A 23,462-nucleotide genomic window follows, 5' to 3' on the forward strand; every position below is an offset into this window, starting at 1 on the left:
CTTCTATTTTTTTTTTAAAACATAAAGAAACATCTACCACTGTAATAAGATAACGTCTGCTCATTTCCTTGGTTGGCAGTCACCAACCCAGAGTAGTATTTTTAAAGTCACACATTTGCACGTGCTCCATGCTCTGGTCTTTAAATAGTTAAATTATTTAAACAGAACATTGCTAGTTTACTGTTCTGTGTAGACTTTTCTTACACATGTTTGGAAGGAAACATCTGTTTATAAAACCAAACAAAAATCTAAAATGCCAGGATAGGTAAGATACTCTCTGCTTCGGCATGTGGAAAGTTAGTGGGGTGGGTAAAAGTAAATGCCTTGCTTGGCTCTGAGACAAAACAAATGAATCATCATTTAGAGATTTCCCCTCCCCCCCAATTTTTTTGGTAGGCAAAAAGTAAAATCCCATCATGCAGGACCATCAGACATGCATGCCTGGATATTTGCACTCTATATTGTCTCATCTGTGCCTTATAATCATGCTCAATGATCAGAAATCAAAAGCAAAGCAAAACTCTTATGTCAAGCCAAAACTTGAACCATCTGAAGATTTGGTCAGTCATGGGATTGGGAGAAAGAGGAGGTGCTATCTGCATCTCTGTTAGAACCAGGAGGATCTTCCCATACTTCTCCCTGCTTTATAACCTATGTCGCAGTCACTATTCTTCATCTTTTGATTCTCACAATATGCCAGTCTGTCAACCAAAGGAGCTGCTACTGATCATAAGGCATTCATCTCCCTGGTGGGGCTGAGTGCTCTTCTTTCCCCACAAGCCCAGATTCTTTCAGCCTGCAGGGCAAGAGACCAGGGGGAAACTCAGGCCTTGGCTACACTTGCAGCTGTACAGCGCTGTGAGGTAAACCTGTCTTCGTACAGCTGAGTAGGGAAGAGCGCTGCAGTCTGTCCACACTGACAGCTGCCAGTGCAGTGGCGTGGCCACACTTGTAACATATGCAGCTGTGTTGGGAGCAGTGCATTATGGGCAGCTATCCCAGCATTCATGTGCCTGCAACATGCTTTTCAAAACAGGGGGTGGGGTGGAGTGTGACAGGGAGTGTGGGGGGAGAGAGAGTGCTTTTTGGAGCGTGTCAGCTCTCTATTTTGCAAGTTCCAAACTCCCGGCCCCCTGCTCATTCATTCACTCACTCAAAGCAAACAGCAAACTGTTTGTTTTTCTCTGTGGTAGGAGCTTTGAAACCGGCACTTCCGCATTCCTGCAGCCGGTTACAACAATGGAGAGGATTGGCCACTTAACAAGGTGATCAGTACAGCGCTGCAGGTTGTTTCCTGGTACACACTCACAGGGAAGAGTCGTAGCCACTCCGCTGTATCTCTTATGCTTCTCGGGGAGGTGGACTACCTGCAGCAGTGTACCCAGGGAGATACAGCGCTGTAAGTGCCCTGCCAGTGTGGACGGGGAGTGAGTTATAGCGCTGGGGAAGGCTTTACAGCGCTGTAACTTGCAAGTGTAGCCAAGGTCTCAGCCCTGGAATAAGCAGGCACAATTCCCATTAAGGCCTTGGCTACACTTGGGGATTCACAGCGCTGCCATGGCAGCGCTATGAAGCGTGAGTGTAGTCGCGCCGCCAGCGCTGCGAGAGCTCCACCTCTCCGAGGGGAATAGCTTGCAGCGCTGCAGGTGCTGATTACACTGGTGCTTTACAGCGCTGCACTCGCTGCGCTCGGGGGGGGGAGGGGCGTTTTCACACCCCTGAGCGCAGCAAGTTGCAGCGCTGTACAGCGCCAGTGTAGCCAAGGCCTAACTTAAATTAAAGCTGCACTTTGTTAGTCCCACACTGAATGTAGTCACATTCAAGTCTCCCACATGGCAGCGCAGACCACCAAATCCAGAAAATAGGGATCAGCTTGCTGACAATTGTAGGAAAATTTCTTAGGCAGCAGAATGGCACCCCCAAAATACCATCTAGTCTTCCGGTTCTTATTTCAGCACGGTGATTTAACTGGCTCGTTATCTGTTAAGGGGGAACACATTGCTGGAATTCCATGCAAACATCAGACCATACAAAATATGTTATCACATTTCATTGTTTTTCAAACCATTTCTGGTAGGAACAGAAAAACATTGGGAAGGGTTCATTATTATCTGCATACTTTAACACATTAGGGCAGTATAACATATGCACCCCATCCTGCACACCATATGCACATACATTTCTTATTAGGCTTCTTGAATTTTAATACTATATAAATGAGAGCTCATATCGTGTGTGTGAGAGAGAAACGTGGACCCTCTTCACAATGGACTCAGAAGTTGAGTTGTATATTTGAAGTTTGTAGCAAGTGAGATGGCAGAAATGCTGAGGAACATGGTAACACCCTGTGTGCTGTTTACATATGGCAGTCACCGTTCATGCCATAAATATTTCCAGAACTATTCTTAAAAGAACTGCTTGATGTTTAAAAATATTATTCCATTTTTCAGCCAATACAGTTTGTGATAAATAGTTGAGTGACAACAGTTGTAGATACTTATTTGTACTCCCTATTTTTACAAAGATGGGATATTTGTAAATGGAGAGCTAGATCCTCCAAACACAAGTTCAGGTGAATAGCACTTAATCATGCAAGTAGTTCTGTTTTGCCACAGAATTCCAGTTTGTTTAAATTAGTTTTGTGTTTGCAAGCAGATCTTACTCCGTAGCGATCTACCTGTACCTTTTTGATGCATCTTACCCTGAAATCAGTAGAATGACTCATGTGAGTTAGGACTAATTGTATAAGTGTCCGTAAGATTGGATCCAAAGTAAATCAAAATGTGAAAATATTTTAAAAGCGAATAAAAAGCTGATTTGTCATAATGCAATCTTTTAAATTTACTGAATAGAAGAATAGACTTAGATTATTATGGGGCTACAGACAGACAGATGGAGCAAATTGAGGAGTTTTCCAAGTATGTGATCATTACCTATATAAGTAGCCCAGATCTCACTTACAGTTGTCTCAGTTGGAAGTAATTCCACTAAGAATCTAGCCCAGTATCTCCCTGCTGTATCTTATTTCCTTCAAAAGATCACCAAAGTTATAGATAAAGATGTAGAGTAGTTTCTTCTTAAAATATTCCCAATTTTACCTAAAATAAGCATATGAGATTACCTCTATTTGTACTCCTCTCTACTAATTGTAAGTAAGGCTACGTTTATGTCACGGAGGTCACTGAATCCAGAGATCTCCGTGACATTTTCTGCTATAGCCCCTGGGTCTGTGGGACTTGAGCTGGCAGCCAGCGGGGCCCGGCAAGGTTTCAACAACAGGGGTCCCCCTGCAGATTTCCAGCGACAGTTGACAGCTGCCTCAGGGGGCCCTACTCAGGATTCTAGCGACCTGGGACAGCCTCACGGGGGGAGGGTGGGAAAGGGGGAAGAGAACCCTGAAGCTCCCAGCCACCACGGTGGTGGGGAAAACCATGGAGCCGCAGCAGCAAAAGTCAGACAGGTCACGGCTTCTGTGAATATTTGTTTATCGCCCATGACCTGTCTGTGACTTTTGCTAAAAATAACCATGACAAAATCTTAGCCTTAATTATAAGGAAGACTCTGAATACTGCAAATACTATGGCTATATACCCGTTACACTGACTGTTATCTAAGGTAATCGGTAAGATTTTAAGGGTCACCACTGTATTACAGCACGTTATTCAGTCCATCATTCTGCTGGTTCCCCAGAGTGCATGAATAACTAACAAAAAAGACAAATGGCTGCTAGCAGACTATATTTTTGACAACTTTTGATAGAGAGACTATGTCATTTGATGAATTACTTGGTGATTCATCATAATATGATAAAGTAAGCACACACAACCATACCCTATATCTCACCTATAATTGTATAACAATGCACCACATTATTTTTGGTAAAATTGTTTGGCCAAAAAAAAAAGTAGATCCAATCAGCTATTGTTTAAGAATGTATTACAAACATTAATTTACAACAGACCATTTTAAATTGAGACAAATTATCAAGTATATTTTACAGAGCATGGAGATGCCTGCATTGTAGTGACATTAAATATTCTCTCTGTGTTTCTTTAGGTCTCTGTTTCCTTGCACACTGATGTTTCTTCTGACACAGTACTGTTGGTTAAGATTAAGGATTCAAGGAGAAGAAAGGGGATTTTTTAAATGTTAATGCATGCATTGGATTGTGCAGTCTGAGAAGAAGTTGAAGCATCAAGTACTTATTGTTTCCTCCTATAATTTACCATTTAGATACTTTATACACTGTCAATAAATGCAGGGTTGCAGTACATCAGAGACAGAGTTAAACCATTTGGATTTTTAATGGACTCACTGTGCAGTGAAACTCTATTTACCTTTTAGTAATGCTGTCAGGATAGCTAAATCAATGTCCTGGTGTCCTTCCGATCCCATGCGAAATACTGTAATCTGCAATTTAGAAGACAATGCCACTGTCAGGAATTTGTTCAGTTTTCGCTCACATAGAAATTAAATCAGTGCAGCAACATTTGATCCCAAAAGACCACAATGGCTGCAAAGTGATTATCTAGCCATAGTCATAGAGTAGTAAGTATATTAGATGGCATTAACACAAATAGGATTTCTGTGCCATATAATTCACAACAGTAAATGGCATTAATGACCATACAACAGAACCTAGCCAGAATCTTTTGAGCGAGAGCTACAGGGCCAAAATTAAGGAGGAAATTATATCCTTCTGTTAAAATTAGATTTAATGGGTCAAAATTATTACTGCACTGGAGTTAATCAGGGATGAATTTGGTGCAGTAGGCTTATAAGTGGAGGACAGATTGATGGAGAATGACCCTTGATGTTTACCATTCAAACCACAACCCTACTCAGCACCATGATTTCAGACTGCAGCAAATTAGTTACATATAATCCAGATTACACATTCTTTTAGATCAATTAAGTCCTAGTTAAGACTTGGGTTAAACATTTACAAATGCAAACTCTCTTGCTCTCTCCTTGCATGAAGAGTAAAACTCTCGCTCCCCACCACCCTTCACACACCCCCTCCCACTTGTGATAAGAGCAGCAACAAGCACTCCAGCTTGTGTGCCAGTTATCTACTAACACATTAGATATCATAGCATCCGTTTTATGTCAACTTTTTCCAATTCCCTGTAGCAATTGATATTGGGTACTTCCTCCAAAAAGCTGTTCACTTGTCATCACTCAGTTCCCTTGAAGGGTACCATATTGTGTTGCTCCACTGAGCCAAACTAAATTTCTCAACCTCTCTCTTTCTCCCCTACCTACACTGGCAATTGAATGACAAAACTTTTGTTTTTCAGAGGTGTTAACCCCTCCCCCCAAGACAAAAATTTTGCCTCGTTGTTGGCAGAAGCACTCTCCTGCTGACGATGCAAATGCCGCTCCTTGGGGGTGGAAGTTTTTTGTCAGCAGGACAGCCAACAAACCGTGGCTACACTGTGTGCCTTTTAGCAGCATGGCTGTAGTGACACAGCCATGTTGCTAAAAGCGGTGTAGTGTAGACATAGCCTCAGTGTCACCTTGTCTCCGTTAGAGCTCACTGACAACTCACCCCCTGTTTAGTGTCCCAAATAAACAGTCTTGATATCTGGGATAATTGATTCTGAAATCTCTTATACATCTGTGTAGCTCTAGGTTTAGTGACTACAATATGAAAGCTTGTGATGTAAATTTGCCTCTTAATTCTAGTAGGTGACTATTGCTCTTATATAAAGAGAGGAGTTAAAATAGGGCTATATTGTGGGCAAACACTGTGAAAGCTTCCTCAAGCAGTTCTGTCTATGCATCTCACCTGTGTTATTCCAGTCCTGAACCCCAAACTACCTTTGCCAAATTGACAACATTTATGTCCTTTGATGGGTGTCTTAAGAAGTGTTTAAATTCAGCTCTGTCCTTGCTAACTGAGCATTTGTTTTAAAATGGCCAAAAGATAATGTTTAAATAGTTGCGACTCTGACGGAATTAAATGCCAGAAAGCTGGCCTACTCTGTGTAGAGTCCTCATTACAGAACCAAGACTTTTTTTAACCAATGCCAGCAGTTTGTCATCATCAAACCAGGTGGATTCAGATTTAATTTTTCCTGAGGTGGTAATTATAGGTTTGAGGAAAAAAGCTTTTGGTTTGGAGGAGTATTTTATACATCTATATTCAACAATAGATCAGCAATATGTGAAAAACTGTCAGTAGCACAGATAACTTTTGTACCCTGCTGCAGTGTGATTTCTGTTGGGCTGCTGTAATTCTTAGGCTGTTTAATTAAAGAACAGGGCTGCGTGTTCCTGTCAGCTTTTATTTGGAATACATCAGCTCTCTCTGAGATACAACAAAAAGGATAACGAAGCCACACAAAATAATACCTGGGAGAGACAGGGAGGCGAGAAGTAAGGGAGGCATGCCTGGGTGGGAATCAGGAGTTGCACTAATACCCATGACTAAGGGCTGTTTTCACCTTCTCAGAGATAAAGGATAAGGGGCCAAAGATGAACTGCACTGTTTCCAGGTTTATATTTGTTTAGAGTGGCTGTGAAGAGAGGGTAATTGGTCATAAATTAGGGATTTTTACATATGCTCTGCAGGGCTATGGATTGTTTAGGTGTCCCTCAATTCCCATACTCACAGGGATGAGCATGTAGGGCCAAATCCTGAAGTCCTTATTCAGGCAAAACTCGCACTGAGCCTGAGAGGTGCAAAGCCCCCATAACACACACTGAAATAAATCTGAGTTACTCTTGTCGAGCATCTTTCTGAAACAGGCCATTGACTAGGATGAGGGTTTTGGCTAAGCAAGGAGTTAGAAAGAATCTCAGGATTTGGCCCATACCTTTTTGGTCCCGAAATCTTCACCGATGAATAGAATATTAGTTTCAAATATCATTAATGTCTGTCTCCTGATTGCTACTGACTATTTCCAGCTAGCCTAGTGGGGTAAATCTTCTCAGTATACTGAAAAGCAGTATCTGGATGTTATTAAAACAGCTCACTGACCACTTGGGGTAGTTAAATTTGCCCTGACATTTGCAGAGTAACCCACTCTAAGTACAGATGATAAAGGTAAATGTCAGTGAAACAAACATGGTCTTTCTAATGGTAGTCACCGTATTTCCCTCACTGGATATGCATACATGATTCTCCCATTAAGATAAAAAAGAACTGTACATCCATGCACTGAGGTGTGTAAAGATAGCTAAACTTTCTGGGGAATGATCAAATACTGTTTTATTTAAGGGAACACAAGTCACAAGCTGAACTATCGGGTTGCTACTGCAACTCTAAAATAAGAGTACTTAAGTGATAGGCCTACAACAGACACTGTTCTTTGATGTTGACCTACATTTTTCTTTTCTAAAATTTTATTCCATTACTCTAGTTATTTCACCTTATGGACCACTTTAAAGAGAGCCACTGCCTCCTTGGGGTTCACATCCTTTATATATTAGTAATCAGCATTTGGTTACGTCATGCAGTATATTGTGACTCTATTTTATTTTGATAAGTTAATTGCCTAGCCCCCTAAATCGTATCTGTTGCATGGAACAGTCTATTGTGTATTATATATATTTAAATTATTTACCTTCTAATTGAGAACCATGAGACGGTATCTGATTGTGCTGGCCTGGATCTCCTCTTTCCCATGCAGAATGGAGGAAGGTCAGCTGCTTATGCTGTACCATTCCCCTTTTCTCTGGACACTAGGGAAGGAATTCCATGAGGTCATAGTATGTGCAGAGAGGATACTGGATAGACCGAGGGAGCTAAGAGAGACACATCATTTCCCATCCTCACACTAACAGTGCCAAAGCAGAAAAGAGACTGCAGCCAGGGCCGCCCAGAGGATTCAGGGGGTCTGGGGCAAAGCAATTTTGGGGGCTCCTTCCATAAAAAAAAGTTGCAATACTATAGAATACTATATTCTCATGGGGGCCCCTGCAGGGCCCGGAGCCTGGGGCAAATTGCGCCCCCTCTGGGCGGCCCTGAATCCAGCTATGCCTGTATTATCTCTTCTGTGGAATACACCCTCCAGTGGCAGCCACACTCAGGTGAAACCCTCATATTTTAAGCTCTTTGGGGCAGGAAGCGTGATTTCTCATTTGTCTCGCACTATGGAAATAATTCTCCAAATTATATTGTGGAGAATTTGCTTTTTTAAACTGTTCTGTGATTTTGCCTCTGCTCTGCTGGACAGTTCTAGAAATGGAACCCCTGGTACAGATGCCAAATAAACTTCCTTTTTTTGATTCATTTATTAAGGTTATAATTTTTGCACATCATTTGTAAACTGTTTGCAGGAAAGTTCTTTCTTTTCTTCCCCCACTGGTATACTGGCTGACAAATACAGGGGACAAAAGTGGTGGCGTGTTCTTTAAAAGACCTGTCAAATGTTATTAAAGAGCAACCGCACTTAAAGGTCATTTGAAGAGCACACACTTCCCCATGATACTGCTGTGGCTTTTGCTTGTTTTGCAGGACCAGTCTAATGGAGACCTGTCAATTAACCTGTGAAGAGTTAACCATCTGACAACTTTCCTGGTGCTGACCAAAACTCTTAGGCAGTCGGGGAATTCCCCTGTACATTTCAAAATGTTTACCAGTTCCTCAGAAATGGTGCTAGCAAAGTTTTAGATTAAAATTATCAAAAGTGCTTAAAGTGATTTAGGAGTCTTAGTATCATTCCCTTTCAATGGGGCTTAGGCTTATGAAGATTTTACCCTTTGCCTTTTCTTTTTTAAAGCCTACCACAGAACTACAGAAAGCAAATAGCCTTGATTTCTGTCCTACAAGAATGAAGAAAGAACAATTGAACATCCCTAAAAACAGGAAACATACATTCTAAAGCATTTACTTACAGAGCTAAACAAAATAAAGATATATTAAATTATATTTCAAAAAAGTACTATGTGCCTGTACTTAAGACTGCATTATTTTTAATCTGTTAAGGGAAAGATGTATAGTATTATACAGCCTGATATTGCCATTCATCTGCTAACTGGAAAAAGCAAATTACTAGTCTAGACTCAGGACTTCACATTATGCTGACCTGGCTTGAACCTCATCTTTAAACAGATTTCCATTCTTCCAAGTATGGTTGAAACTGTTTTATCTACTCAATTGTTTCTTTTGGCCCTGAAAAATCATGTTCTTTTTCTGGTAGAGAGAGGGGGAAAAAATCTCCATTTTTCCTCTAGACTGAGTCACATTATTTTTATTTGTAGCTGGCTCTTTGAATCTGTTAACCTGAGTTCTTTTTAAGAAAATGATTTTTACTGTCTTTTGTTGTTGCTGCTGCCGCTTCCATCTTCTGGAAATGCTGATACTGTTTATTGACATGCCATGACTCTTCCAGGCACTAGGTTGAGGCAGGAGGCCTGCTAGAGAACAAGTGCAAGTTACAATCACAGCACAAGCCTTTGTTAAATGAGGGAGGGTTTGTTTTCTCTTTTTAAATCATTTTTTCTTGTCTTCACAAAAGCAAATAGCCCATTTGAGAAAAACGTCTTAAGAGGAGGGCTGCCCAATAATGCAGTTAGAGTTTCTGGACCAAATCCTATCTGACACCTGGAAACAGGAGCAAAGCCTCCCCATTTCCAACAATGGGTGGCACTAACATGCTGCAAAAGCAGCAGTCATGTGCACCTGGATGATTGCTGAGTCTAGCTCTATGCATAGTCCCCTTGCTGCATCCTTGTTGTTTTTCTCTGTAAAGAGCAAAACATGTATTTTCAGTCCAGATGATTTATATTTGACTTTAGTGAAGGAATAAACATCCAATCTCTATGAGAGAGAAAGCAGAGTGCCTATCATTATGTAGGATCAACAATAATGTTCTTTAGGTGAGGAAGGTGCAGGAAGGTCCCATGTGTAGCATGGAACGCAGTTCTGCAGGGCTCCTTTCACGCTGCCATGGTGCAGGAGAAGGGTCGGACAATGGGAAGTCATACAGTGTGGATCTGCTTGCCAACCGCCTATATGAGCTTGATGGAGACGGACACACAATAGCAGCCAGAGAATAAATGCAGTGCCAGACAGGATTCTCCCCTCTTTGCTCCCACAAAACCTGCCATGTACATGGACCAGGATTCACCCCTAAAAATATTAGGAAAAGAAAAGTCCTGCGAAGGTCCCTTTCTCCCCTAGTGTGGATTTTACTGAATGCACGTTAATGTGACCAGGATTAACCTCTAGAGACAGCTAGCTGTGTTCTAACCCTTCCGAGGAAAAAGTGCTGGGAAGTCACTGAGCCAAACCAGACTGTCACTGCAAGCACAATGATCACAGCACACTGTGATACTTGCCAGCTGTAATTACAGTCCAGCAGGGTAGTAAACTCATTTTCAGGCAAGGCAGGTAGAAACCAAGTAAAAAGGGGACAGAGAGGAAGGGGCAGGATAGAAAGCAATTAAGAAAAAAAAACTGCCCTGACTCCAGAATTCTTTGCCAAAGCACTCATTTAAAATCAGCACTGTTTTCTCCCTAGTGAAAACCCGTTTCTTCCTTGACTGATTCCCTTTTTCTTCCCCTTCTCTGTGTGGTTCTGCCTCATCATGGTAGGTTTTATCTAATATGATGTGCCCCATTGGTTAGCAGCCTTCACTGTGATTCTGCATTGCAATTCTGCAAAATACAGTAGGTTGTTTTGTTTTAGCTGAGGGCATCTTAGCAAATAGTGAACATTCAAAAATGATTTACATCCCCAAAAGAACGTATGCTACATCAGGAGTTAAATATACAGCATTTCCCAGATTGTCTGTGTGTGTACAACACATACTTGCTGTTTTGCAGTGCCTGTGTGCAAGGCACACAGACCAGAGTTGCATAGTATGGGGACTTTTGAAAATTTGGGTTAAGTGTCTAAAATATTTCAGTTTACAACAGTGTTGCTGGAATATTTTGGATTTTTACTATAGAACACTGGCAAATTACATAACAAAAAGAACTCTAAACTGATAATTTTTGTTACATATATACACAACAAATGTATGTTGTAGGAACGGAATGTTTCGTTCACACAATTTTACTTTATGTGAAATGTCAACAAAATGGGTATTTTCTCAAGGAAAACTTGCAGATACATACAGAAAAAATTATCATTTTTTTGATGCAAACATTTTGTTGCTCAATATAGGCACATCCTTTCTTAAGATATGCTATACTTTAGTGCTATGGTACTCAGACCTCAGTGGTTCAGGAGCTAAATTAGCAATCAGCATTACCCAAAAGAGCCACAGTAGTGTGAATTCATTGTTTCATTTACTATAATGCTATATATTCATATTTAAAGAGTATGATGGGGGAAATATTTATAAAATATTATTCTCACAGCCAAATGACTGACCAAGTATTATTTTACCAACTACAATTGGTTAATAACATAGTAGATGCATCCCAATTGATTAATAACTTAGATTAAAAATTAAATCACACAGTGCTTGAATATCATGTGCTGCAAACAGCTGCAGGAGACACATTAAGAGCTGCATAAAAGTGTCTGGACAGACTCTGTATAGCATGGAGCAGAAGCCCATAGTGGGGAAAGGCAAGGGCATGCACTGTAGAGCCATGTTTATGTGGATCCATTAGCCCCAGTACCTTATACAATTGGCACAGAGGGAGTGCAGCCATTATTCCAGCCTAATCCCCCCTTCCTCAGCTGCTCCATACACCACCAGAACCTGAAAGTTCATGGTTTATGTGGGTGGAGTGTATTTCAGCTCTAGAGGGAGCAGAAGCAGCAGTAGTTAGGTGTAGCAGCCACAACCCTATACCAACTTCTGCATCTCGAGTGCATGGAATGTGACTAGATTTGTCTTTAGTAAATGTTAAGAAACAAAGGTTCTTTGGGCCACCGACTCGTTTAATCCCTTCCCTAACCACATCACAGTGACCCTCCTTCGGGACTTCTGGAACCTGTTGTAACTATTTCAAACATCTGTCACGGGGGTGGCTAGGGTTGCCACCTCTGAGATACAAAACACATAAATGGGACATCTGGGATGGACACCTGAGGCCATAAAACTGGACAGCTGGCAGTGTTTACTGAGCACCCTTACAGATTTCCTGGGACCGCTACCTCAGAAAAGGGACAACCTAAACTGCTAGCAACCCTAGGAGTGGCTCAAGAACAAAGCAAAGTGCTGCCTCCCCCTAGCACCTGAGTGCATACTTCCGCTACGCCTGCGGCACCTGCCGGCATGAGGAGCTTGGGAATGAATGGGTGTCCCCGGCATGGCAGTGCAGCTTGATTTTTACAATATATATTTTAACTCTTTTTTTCGCTGATGTGGTAAATCGCAGCTACCCAATGAGGAGAGGGAAGGACTGAAATCAACTCAAATTTCTAGCTGGCATCAATTTGAAAAGAGAGGAAATGATAACATCTGAGCAGAGCGGACGCAGCACACAGAAAAGCATTTTACTCTGTGTCTCTGGAGAGCCCAGAAGCACAGGAGCAAATTTATTCTTTACGTCTCGGATTTATGATGCCTGCTGTCAGACCTAGGGACAGCTGAGGATACAGGCTAAGCTGCAGTAGCAGTGACAAGCACAGGGCGAGCAGCTGGTAGTACTCCTTCTATAGGCTGTAATCATATTACAACATATTAAGGCACGGCAGGTTATTCATCCTTTTGGACATAGGTCATATTTTTCCACCGTCATTTTAGTATGGTTATTTGGGGAGGGGGGAAATGTACAGTGAGCCAACGTTAATTTAAAATAATGTTCCTGTTTCCTCTGTCTTTGACTATATTGCCAGTGCCTTCTCTCACCTCTCATCAACATATGAACTGTATGTCAGTGTTGTATAGTTACATACATCTGAAAGAAAAGTCAGCACTGTTTGCAGAGGAGCAGGCAGGATTATTAATATGTTCTGAAACTCTTACGTTTCTCATGCTAGAACAGTTCTACAGAATAGTCAAATCACTCCAGTACGTTTTAGCATTTATAATTCAGCTAATTCTGCCTGATTATTCCCCTGACACTTAGAACAGAATCAGTTTAATTAAGCAAGCCATTTAAGGTAGTCAGCTATATACAAAGTCTGAGAATTGTGGCAATTAATAATCCTATGTAACTGGGGTAAAAACTGTCTGGGACAGAGGTACAGCTCAGATCAACATGATATGAGTGGGTGAGCAGGTGGGTGATGCTGGAGGAGACAAGATGGTGGTCAGATCAGGAGAATTCAGCAATGGAAAGAGAGTAAAGTGTTTAGAGAAAATCAGATCAAGTCAGTGGCCATTTTTGGTGAGTGAAATGATCCAGGCTTGCAGGTCAAAAGAGGAGGGGAGGACAAGGGGCTGAGGAGCAAGGAGAGTATGTTAGAACATTAGTTGTAAAAGTTCTAAATTTACAATTCCTCCCTCTACCTGATAGCACGAGAACTCTGTGCATATTCTTCCTTGAGCTGAAAGTTTGTGTGTGTCATCAGCCTAATGATGTGGAGAAAAGCAGGAGCACAAACAACAACAAAAAAGTCCTAATTCATGTATGTAGGGCAATGGTTCTTCAAAGCACAACACATAGATCTAGTCAAAATTCTGAAATATACGGAAGTGTGAATGTCTGTAATTGGAGGATTTTCTCTGTGGATCAACACAGTCACAGATACGGCAACAACCCTATGACTGGGTGTCTGTGAAACACTCCTACAACTACATCTTTGTTTCTGGAACTTATACTTCTGCCATCAAGCATTTCAACTGAACACATTTGTATCCAAATTTAGATCACCAAACGTTGTATTTCTCATTTTAACCCCTTCAGTGCTACCAGCCTTTTGACTAGAACATATGGACAAACCAGACGGTGGTGAAAATAACACCTACAGCAATCCTTTGCACTATAGCACTTCCATGCTAGGATCTCAGAGCATTTTACCAACCTTAATGAATTGGGTCTCAATTTCTTTGTGAGGTTGTAAGTAGTGTTCTCTCTCTCTCTTTTTTTTTAATAGATGAGGAAAGGTGAACGCACATGTTGAGTAACTTGCTCAAGGTCACATAGCAAAGGAGTGGCAGAGCAGAGGAACAGAATCTAGACATCCTGACTCCATCTCCTATTCTTTAAGCCGTGTTTTTATATCAACAGTTTATGAATACAAACACAAGGAATGTGCTTCCACAGAGAGCTGGGAATTTCAGAAATTGTATGAGGAGAGCTGGGGAAGTAAGGCATGTTTAAGTGAAGAGACACTAATAGTCATTTAAAACTGCACAGTAATTCCTGACTTCTTTCATCACATTGACTCTGGGACAGAATCTCAAACAAATATGATCTTGTTTAATTTTTAAAATGCTAAAGGAACATCCATTATTTCTTATGCTTTAGAGAGAAGGAGTGTTCTTTAGATGCCCTGACTATATACAAAATCAAGCTTCCTTCATAGGTTTTTCTACAATCAAAAAGTGACTTAAATAGGTTAACAGTAAAATGGGAATTGAGTGGCATAGTGAATAAAATATTGAAGCATTACCTCTTGGAAGCTAGTCTGAATTCTAAATAACAGAAATTTTGATGGGTTTAGAACAGACATATTGCAGCTTACTAACCCCAATATAGACTAGGAGGCTACTATTCTCACACACTGTTCCACTTATTCTAGAAAAGTCAGACATTGCTTCCAGGACATGTTTGGAACAAGCCTTCTATAGAACTTATTTACAGGAGAACTTATTTACAGAAATTATTGCCCTGTTAGGTTAGTGCATTCTTTGGAAAGGGTTCAGAGGACAATGAAACAACGGGCCTCTCTTCCATGGATGGAGATATTTAGGTTCAGTTGCCAAGACTTTGTTGTAGTGATGGACTATTTGTGTACTGTTTGAGATATCTGTATCTTTTAGAACCTGAGCTCTCTATGATCTTCTTGTATGCCACCTTCTGGAAGCATATTCTTGAGTAGTTCATTTCTGTGCGGGTTATACCTGACCAAATATGCGCCTGTTGTTACCTCACCCTAGGTCTGTGGTGCACTTGCTGACCAATCTTGAACAAGAAAAATTCTTTATATGTGCCTGTAAAAACAAGTCAGCTCCACACTGGGCTTTCATTGGAAGAGTCTTGGCCCATAACGTCTCTTTCCTACACCTGTTAAAGAACTATAAAATTGGACTGGTTTTGGAGCAGGATTTAAATATGGAAGCCATGAGCAGGACTAAGGGCTAACCAAAGAGAGATCTAGAATTGAAGTTCTGGTGCTTTAAGGGAGTAAGACTCTAAGTAAATGCCCATAGCTGCATGTACTGGAGATATATTGTTCGTTATTTTAAAGAATTTTGTCTGCATTCATCCCATGCACTGCTTTGAAATTGACCCAGTCAGCAGCTGTGTCTCTGCTTTTAACTGAAACTGAAAACACTAGCTTCAGAAGCAGGAGAGGATGGAGGGTTCAGTTGTTAGGGCACTATCCTGACAAATTCAATTCCCTTGCTCTGCCACAGACTTCAAACTCTGCTCTTGCTTTTTAAAATATCACCAACAAACCTTTGTATTACATGGGTATGCAGATTATTTTGCATTACAAAATGTGTCTGTGTATATATTCTATATTTTGATTGATAATGATATCAGAAAGAACAGGAGTACTTATGGCACCTTAGAGACTGTTAGTCTCTAACTTAGAGATGCCACAAGTACTCCTGTTCTTTTTGCAGATACAGACTAACACAGCTGCTACTCTGAAACCTGTCAGAATGATATCAGACTGATGGCAGGAACATATCACCAAAAATAGTTATGAATTATTTGCTTCCAAGCTGGTTAGCAGTCCTTTGAACTACTGATCAGTTAGCAATTGGAAAAGACCAGTTAATAATGATTATAATACATTTGTAGTGTTAAAATTTACATTGCACTTTCCAAACACTGGTCTCATTCCTGCAGCACACAGCATGGGACTAGACTGCTGTGTCCATGCACAGCCCTGCCTAAAGTGTTTGTACAATGCCTATTGTAACAGGGGCCTGGTTTATGATTAGATGCTATTGCAATACAAATAATAAGTAATAAACAATAGGGCTTTGTGCAGGTGCAGCAGTCCATCTAGGCTATAGATAAGAGATATTATCTGCCTTAAAGAGCTTATAGTCTACATAAGAAAGACAGAAACACAGGAAAACAGATCAGGACAGAGATGGTGAAGATGAGAGGATTACTGATAAGTAGAGGAAAGGAGAAGAAGGGATTGCTTGAAGCAGTGGGTTTTCATGAGGGAACTGGAAGAGGTAAAGAGAAGGTGTCTGGAATAATTATTTAAGATGCCTGGGCACATATATAAACAATGATCACACCATATAAACTGGACTATGTTCCAAACCCTCCCAAATTTATTGCTTCAATAATGGGCCAGTTTCTGCATCACCTCATGTAAAACATCCCTCCTCCGCTCCCACACACACAGTACCAGTTTGCCTAAGTTTTCATTATTGAAGTTACAGATAAACAAGATAAATAATAGAAAGTGGTCTCTCCTGAAATGTTTGCTAATGCTACAAGAGACACAGGGTGTATTAGCAAATCTGTACTTTAAGTGGCAACAGAAACTGTTTGTTTAAATTTTCTCAGCTGTAATTTTTGTCACTGAGTTTGTGGGGGAAAAAAGAACATGGTTTCTACAAGATCAAAACCACTTATTATGCGCTAACTTCATTTGACCTAAATGTATGAGCAATGCATATCAGATAAAATGAAAGACATACTTACTGAATGTAATTAATGGGTCAGAGATTTTACTTAGCACTTCAAAGTTTCTTGAGTTAACAAGGAGTATCTTTTATTGGTCTTTACATACTAATAGTGGGGCAGCAGTAATGGGATGAGGTAACAGAGGTTCATGAAACCATCATAATTTCATACCCTAGCTTATACTGCAGGTTGACATTCTTGTACCTTTTGCTTATGGGAATCTCTTTCCCCCTCTCCCTTTTTTCAAGTTGCAAAGCAATTGCTGTAATAAAAATACTACAATGATTACCTTGCAAACTTAATGGCTGCTTTTTTCTTTTTTCAGTGCACATTGTTTCACACATAAAACGTTACAGAATTTATGAAATGAAAATAACTAAAATTGCAACAAACTGTTTCTTAAAGACCTAGTATTCTAATTCTGCCCTCATTGAAGTCTATGGCACAGCCAAATTGACTTTAATGAAAACAGGCACAGACCTACAACTAGCCTACAATTTTGAACAAGTAAAATAAGAGCGTCTCCAGAAGAAAAAAGAACCAAATAAGACTGGCAGGAAATAAAACATATTGAGAACCACTATTAGTCAGCTCCTGCACCCCTTAGTTACCCAGGTAGTCCTTACTTATTAGAATAGTCTTATTGAAGACCTGCTTATGTGAGTAAGGGTGGCAGGAATGGGCAATAAATCTCATTGAAATCAATGGGACTTGGGCACACGCTTCAGTGTTTCCCTGAATGGGGATAGATTTAGCTACATCCGGTCCCTAAAATCTAATTTCTGCAAAGTGCTGAGCACCCTCAACTTGCATTAAAGTTAGAGTTGTCATGCTCATCACCTTGCAGATTAGTTCCCTCACATTACATGCAGAAGATTAATTAAAATCAATTAATTTCATGTTAGGAATCTCACAGAATGTTTTTATGGACTAACGGCCAGTTGTTCTAGCAACCAGTAAATCACTAGCTGCCTAGAATAGCTGCTTTCCTTCTTCCGATCTTCATTGCCAAATTATATGCTCAACAGAGCAGCCATAATCCTCCAGAAAATCAGATTTTACTGTTCATAAATATGGTACCGCCTCTTCCTGCTCCAGTAGAAAAAATGCCATCAGCTATCAAGAATTTTAGCTGAGATAAATTATTCATTAACTTGTTCTTGAAAGCTGATTTTTTAAAAAACTATAACTAAATAAATATTTCAACCTTTTGGGAGGAAAAAGATACAATAGGTTCATGAAGCACTAAAAGCTCATTGGCCAAAAAATAATAAAGATAAAATAAATGAAATTTCTGACGTACGGTAACTAACTGTAAACTGTGTTTGTGAATAGTGTCTAATTAGGCAGTAAACTCAATAAGTCTGGTCCTTCAAGCTCCTACATATGACTGTCTTCACTGGGAGCAGATTGTGCTCAGCACATCACAGGGTCAGGTCATTGCTACTATCTGTCCTAGAAACTTTGTTAGTGTGGCTGAAACCAGATAGATGATGATGATGATGATGATGATTTTTCTTCATCATCGTCTTCATCTTCTTCACCTAGTTATATCCGTTGTAGTTGGTAGCTCTTGTTCTTCATCTCCAAATGTTCTTTGTCAAGTTTGTTTTGCAAGCTAACAACACCCTTCTTCATTTCCATCTATCATCTTTCTGGGTCTTCTTGTCCCATCACTATTAGCTCTTGTTCTATCTGAAACATATCCCACATCTCATTGTCTCAAATGACCCAGCTATCTCATTTGATACTGCCTCAGCTTTTCCGTGATGGCAGCTACCTGCATCATGGCTTGTACCGTTTCATTGAGTAACACTGCTCTACAGCCAAAATGCTTCTGAAATAAATGTAGTCAAACTTTACTAATTCTGGGTCACTGAGAACGAAAATGATGCTTAAAATTGTTGATTGGCTCTAGTTTTCAAGATATGCTATTGGGTCAGTATATACGACCCTTGACTTGGGAATGGTGGAGGATAAGTGAGTTCTAAAGGGAAGGGATCGCAATTTAAACCAGAAATGACTAAAATACATCTTTGACTGGATCTATGAATAAATCTATGACTCGGTTTGGACAGTACTTGCTTTTTAGGCAAAACAATGAATGATGCAATCTGAAGCTGGTCTTGCGTCATACATGATATGAATTGCATCATGTTATTCCTAGAAGTCATGGATGATGCAATCATAACGAAGCTTACATCGCTCTGCTGAACAAATTGCCCTATATCAGCTCTAGAAATCATACAGTGTCGTGCTCTCTTATTTGTCAGTGTTTGATTTTGCAAAGGGACACATTTCTGTTTAGCCACAGTGAGCAGAGATGCCTCATACTTGTATGAACAGTGCAGATAACTTCTGCTATGTTTGTGGTGAAGTGACTTTTGCATCACAAAAGCGCTGTGTAACCACTATGGTTAAGAAAGCCTTTATTTTTGCTGCAAAATTGGAAATCAGGACAAGAGGTGGGCCCCACACATATGCTGCAACACTTGCGCAACAAATCTTCGCCAGTGGTTGAACTGGAAAAGGAAATCTATGCCTTTTGCAGTGCCAATAATTTGGAGAGAGCCAACAGATCATACCAGCAATTGTTACTTCTGCATTGTGCCTCCAGTTGGGAAAGGTGTGTCAAAGAAGAAAAAGTGGACTGTGCATTATCCAAACATTCCATCAGCTATACGCCCAGTACCCCACGGAGAAGGACAGCCGGTTCCTGATGCACCAGAATCATTCTCACTTGAGTCAGACGAGGAAGAGGAAGAGGATGAAACTTCTGGTCCTGAACCATCAATGTCATTGGACCCACATTTTCTCCCATCCTCCTCCTTTTGAACCACATCTCATAACACAAGGTGAACTGAATGACCTTGTCAGGTATTTGGAACAACCCAAGAGTAAGGCAGAGCTGTTGGGCTCCAGACTACAGCAGTGGAATCTCCTGGCAGGTGATGTTAGGGTTTCCATGTTCCGTGACCGTCAAAGGGATCTTGTTCCATTCTTCTTCATGGAAGGTGATCTTGTAACCTGCAACAACATCGATGGTGTGATGGCAGCCCTCAACATCGTTCACGATCCAGATGAGTGGAGACTGTTCCTTGATTCATCGAAGGCGAGTCTTAAAGCTGTTTTACTGCATAATGGCAATGTTTTGCCATCAATTCCAGTTGGTCATACAGTCCATATGAAGGAAACCTATGACAACATGAAACAACTTTTGAGGTGCATAAACTATGACCAACATCAGTGGCAGCTTTCTGGCAATTTGAAGGTTGCTGCTCTCTTGCTTGGTCTGCAGACTAGATACACAAAGTACTGCTGTTGTCTCTGTGAATGGGATAGTCATGCAAGAGATTCCCACTACATCAAGAAAGATTGGCCGCTCCGACAGTCATTGGAGCCTGGGAGGAAAAGTGTTCAGCATCCACCACTTGTTGAATCAAGGAAGATTTTGTTACCACCCTTACACATCAAGCTGGGTCTGATGAAGAACTTTGTCAAGGCCATTGACAAAACACAAGCAGCTTTCAAGTACCTCTGTGGAAAAATTCCAAGGTTAAGTGAAGCTAAGATAAAGGAAGGTGTCTTTGTTGGTCCTTAGATTCGTGAACTTCTTCGAGATGATGCATTTGACTATGCACTGCGTGGCAAGGAAAAGACGGCATGGAAAGCCTTTCAGTTAGTGGCAATAAATTTTCTCGGCAACAACAAGGCAGACAACTACAGGTTGTTGGTGGAAAACCTCCTCAAGGCATACAAAAGCCTTGGTTGCAACATGTCACTAAAGATACTTTTTTTGCACTCTCATCTAGATTTTTTCCCACCAAACTGCGGAGCAGTGAGCGACGAGCACAGCGAGCGATTTCACCAGGACATTGCAACAATGGAGAAACGCTATCAGGGCAAATGGAGTCCATCAATGCTTGCAGATTATTGCTGGACAGTGACAAGAGATGCTCCATTTAATGAATACAAGAGACAAGCCAAGAAGCGCCAAGTAGACACTGAATAGGGCTAAACTATGTACATAATAGTTTTTTGCCTTTTGTTTCATAATAAATTTTATTTATATAACCCTTTTGCTGATTTTTAAAGTGTTACATAAACAGGACAGGTGAAATATTATCATGTAAAGCAACCATAAACACATGAAAAGACCTAGGTTTACAATTTATGATTAAAACTCTACCTACACAATATACATAGACATAAAATGTAAAAACTTAAATATCTTAGAAACAGTAGCCAATCAGTTGTTTTAATTGTCATATTTGAATTCAGCACATCAAAATACATAATAAATAGCACATTTTATCTCTGAAGCAGACGACGTCTCAAAAATTGTAGACCAGTGTAATCTATCCTACCAAGAAAGATTTCCTTCTTGGTCTGACAAAATGGAAATCTTCAAAGGCAGTGATTTCCTTTCATGCAACAATTATGAAGGAAAGAAATTAGACTTTTTCCATGGTCTGAATGGAAAAGAATTAGCTACATTACTCAGGTTTCAGAGTGGTAGCTGTTAGTCTGTATCAGCAAAAACAAGGAGTCCTTGTGGCACCTTAGAGACTAACAAATTTATTTGGGCATAAGCTTTCATGGGCTAAAACCCACTTTACTGGCATCTGAGTTATGTAAATAACAGATGGGCTGCACCTAATTCCCAGATCTGTAGAAAAATTTGGATCTGGATATGAATGTGAACTTAACAACACGAGAGACCAGTACCCTAGATCTTTACATTTCTGAGTTTTTGAAAAGTTTGGATCCATCTCTGGTTGAGAGAAAAGCCAACAAATAGCCAGTAAAAATCACAGTGCAGAGTGAACCTCTGTTCTGAACTCAGCTCATTGCGCCATGGTATTCTAGCATGATGCACTGATTTGTTAATGTTAGAATAACAAATGGCACAACCACCTTGTGTGCCAAGTGTCAGTTTGGAATGAACTTTTATTGTCAGATTATACACAATGAAAATAAGGGGGATTATAATGGGAACCTAGTTCCAGTCTTCATTATAGCAGCACAGTGGTTGCCACTAAAGTAAATGAAAACATGACAGGCAAGAGGAGAAAAAAATGTTTCATTATTCATGGATGTCAAATAGAGATGGGATTCTCTTGTTTCCCTTTGGCAAGAGACTAATTAAATCTTATCCTGTGGCTCCTTAACTTTGAAACGTGCTCCTGGGATTCACAAATCAGTTTCTTCATTTCCCCCTCGCCCCCCCCCCCCTTTTTTTTTTAGCTTGTAGCTTGAGTTTTTATTTACAATGTGGAATTGCTGAAACAGTTATACAGGAGCCAAAGCCTCAACTTCTTCAGAGATCCTACCACAGGACACATTGGTAGCTGGAGCCGTAAATCTATTCTTCATCATCAGGAGGGATCCCCAATTCCTCATCTGTCCATTTTGAAGCATCAGGGTAAGGAAAGTGACCCAGTACTGCGTCCGGGTTGTGCCAGAAGTGCCACAGGATCCAGAACCACATGAAGCCACTGAGGAGTTCACCGTGGATCACCTGCTGGCGGGTCAGCCCCAGGAACTGCCGGTAGTGGGGCTCGATGTGCACCCCGACCCCCGCGGTCTCTGGCACAGAGGATCTGGACCAGACCGCCCCTGGTGCGGCCCAGAGACCTGAGCATGACACCGCCACCACCGGATAAGCCACCCGCCCATTCCCCAATGTCACCTTAGTGGATGCAAGCCAGTGCCTACTATCTATAATTTCTTCCTTACATGAACTCTTTTTATAACTGAGTAATATTACAGTGGTGCCACTCACTCAGGTAAGGCACTGTCAGCATTTTAAAAAGATGTCACTTGAAATATTCAGGGGTTTTACTTCAGCCATAAAATATCCTTGGAAGTAGTAACAACATTTAATCTTTACCAGCATTCATGTATGTGCATTTCTACGTTACTTGTCACCAAGGACCTGTGGGTATATCTACATTGCAATGTAAGACCAGAGCTAGTAGAATTTGAGTTTGCAGACCCTGGATTTGTTAACCTAGTGCTTGAGCATCTATGCTCATTTGTAGTTCTAGATTAGGAATTGTTGAACCCTGGGTCCCAGCCTTTGCTCCAGCATCTACACTGCATTATGGGGGCTTGAATCCAATCACCCATATTAGGCTTCCTAGCTCCCTCCCAAAATATGGCTGTTTTAGCCCTTTGTTTGTGGTGCAGTGTAGGAACACTTGACTGTCCAGAGGACAAAGGAAGTCAGACTGTGGAATTGTGGAATACTTTTGATGAACTCCCAGAGCATGAGTCCAGTGGGGCAGCATCTATACTGCAAAGCAATAGGACTTGAACTTTGGGTCCCAGTTTGACTCAGGCTCAGACCCCCCACCTCCATGGGATCCTGGGTCTGAGCTCTGGGTTAGTGGCATTTGTGTGTAGATGAAGGGGTGTTAGGCTTGAGCCTGAGTTCGAAAGCTGGGTTTATATTGCAGTATAGATAGGGTTACCATATTCAAACATTTAAAAAAGAGGACACTCCACGGGGCCCCGGTCCCGCCCCAACTCCGCCCCTTCCTCACCCCAGCCCCGCCCCAACCCCACCCCTTCTCCGCCCCCATTCCAACCCCTTCCCCAAAGTCCCTGCCCCAACTCTGCCCCCTCCTCTGAGCACCCTGCATTCCCCCTCTTCCCTCCCGCTCTGATCTTGGTTGGGGGTCGCTAAGTGCTTCCCTGCTCCCCACTTGCCCCGCAGCCCCTATGCCCTTGCCTGCCCTGCTCCTCCTCACCCTGCAGCCTCTGCACCCCCCCCCCC

General features: G+C 41.2%; 2 protein-coding genes across 5 annotated transcripts in view; both read right to left on the reverse strand.

Annotated features, from left to right (window-relative positions):
* The window catches only part of TRPM3 (transient receptor potential cation channel subfamily M member 3), a 395,690-nt gene that overhangs the window by 81,090 nt on the left and 291,138 nt on the right, over window positions 1-23,462 (reverse strand). For all 4 annotated transcript variants that reach the window (XM_034773284.1, XM_034773283.1, XM_034773282.1 and 1 more), the window contains exon 9: window positions 4,338-4,410. In XM_034773284.1, the coding sequence (XP_034629175.1) occupies window positions 4,338-4,410 (73 nt within the window). The remainder of the gene's footprint in view (window positions 1-4,337; window positions 4,411-23,462) is intronic.
* LOC117879080 (NADH dehydrogenase [ubiquinone] 1 beta subcomplex subunit 2, mitochondrial-like) overlaps window positions 21,935-23,462 on the reverse strand; it is a 3,552-nt gene continuing 2,024 nt past the window's right edge. Inside the window, exon 2 of the mRNA XM_034774024.1 lies at window positions 21,935-22,373. Within this exon, the coding sequence (XP_034629915.1) occupies window positions 22,047-22,373 (327 nt within the window). The 3' untranslated portion in view covers window positions 21,935-22,046. The remainder of the gene's footprint in view (window positions 22,374-23,462) is intronic.

This window comes from Trachemys scripta, chromosome 6, assembly GCF_013100865.1.
Source record: "Trachemys scripta elegans isolate TJP31775 chromosome 6, CAS_Tse_1.0, whole genome shotgun sequence".
NCBI classification, from domain to species: domain Eukaryota; kingdom Metazoa; phylum Chordata; order Testudines; family Emydidae; genus Trachemys; species Trachemys scripta.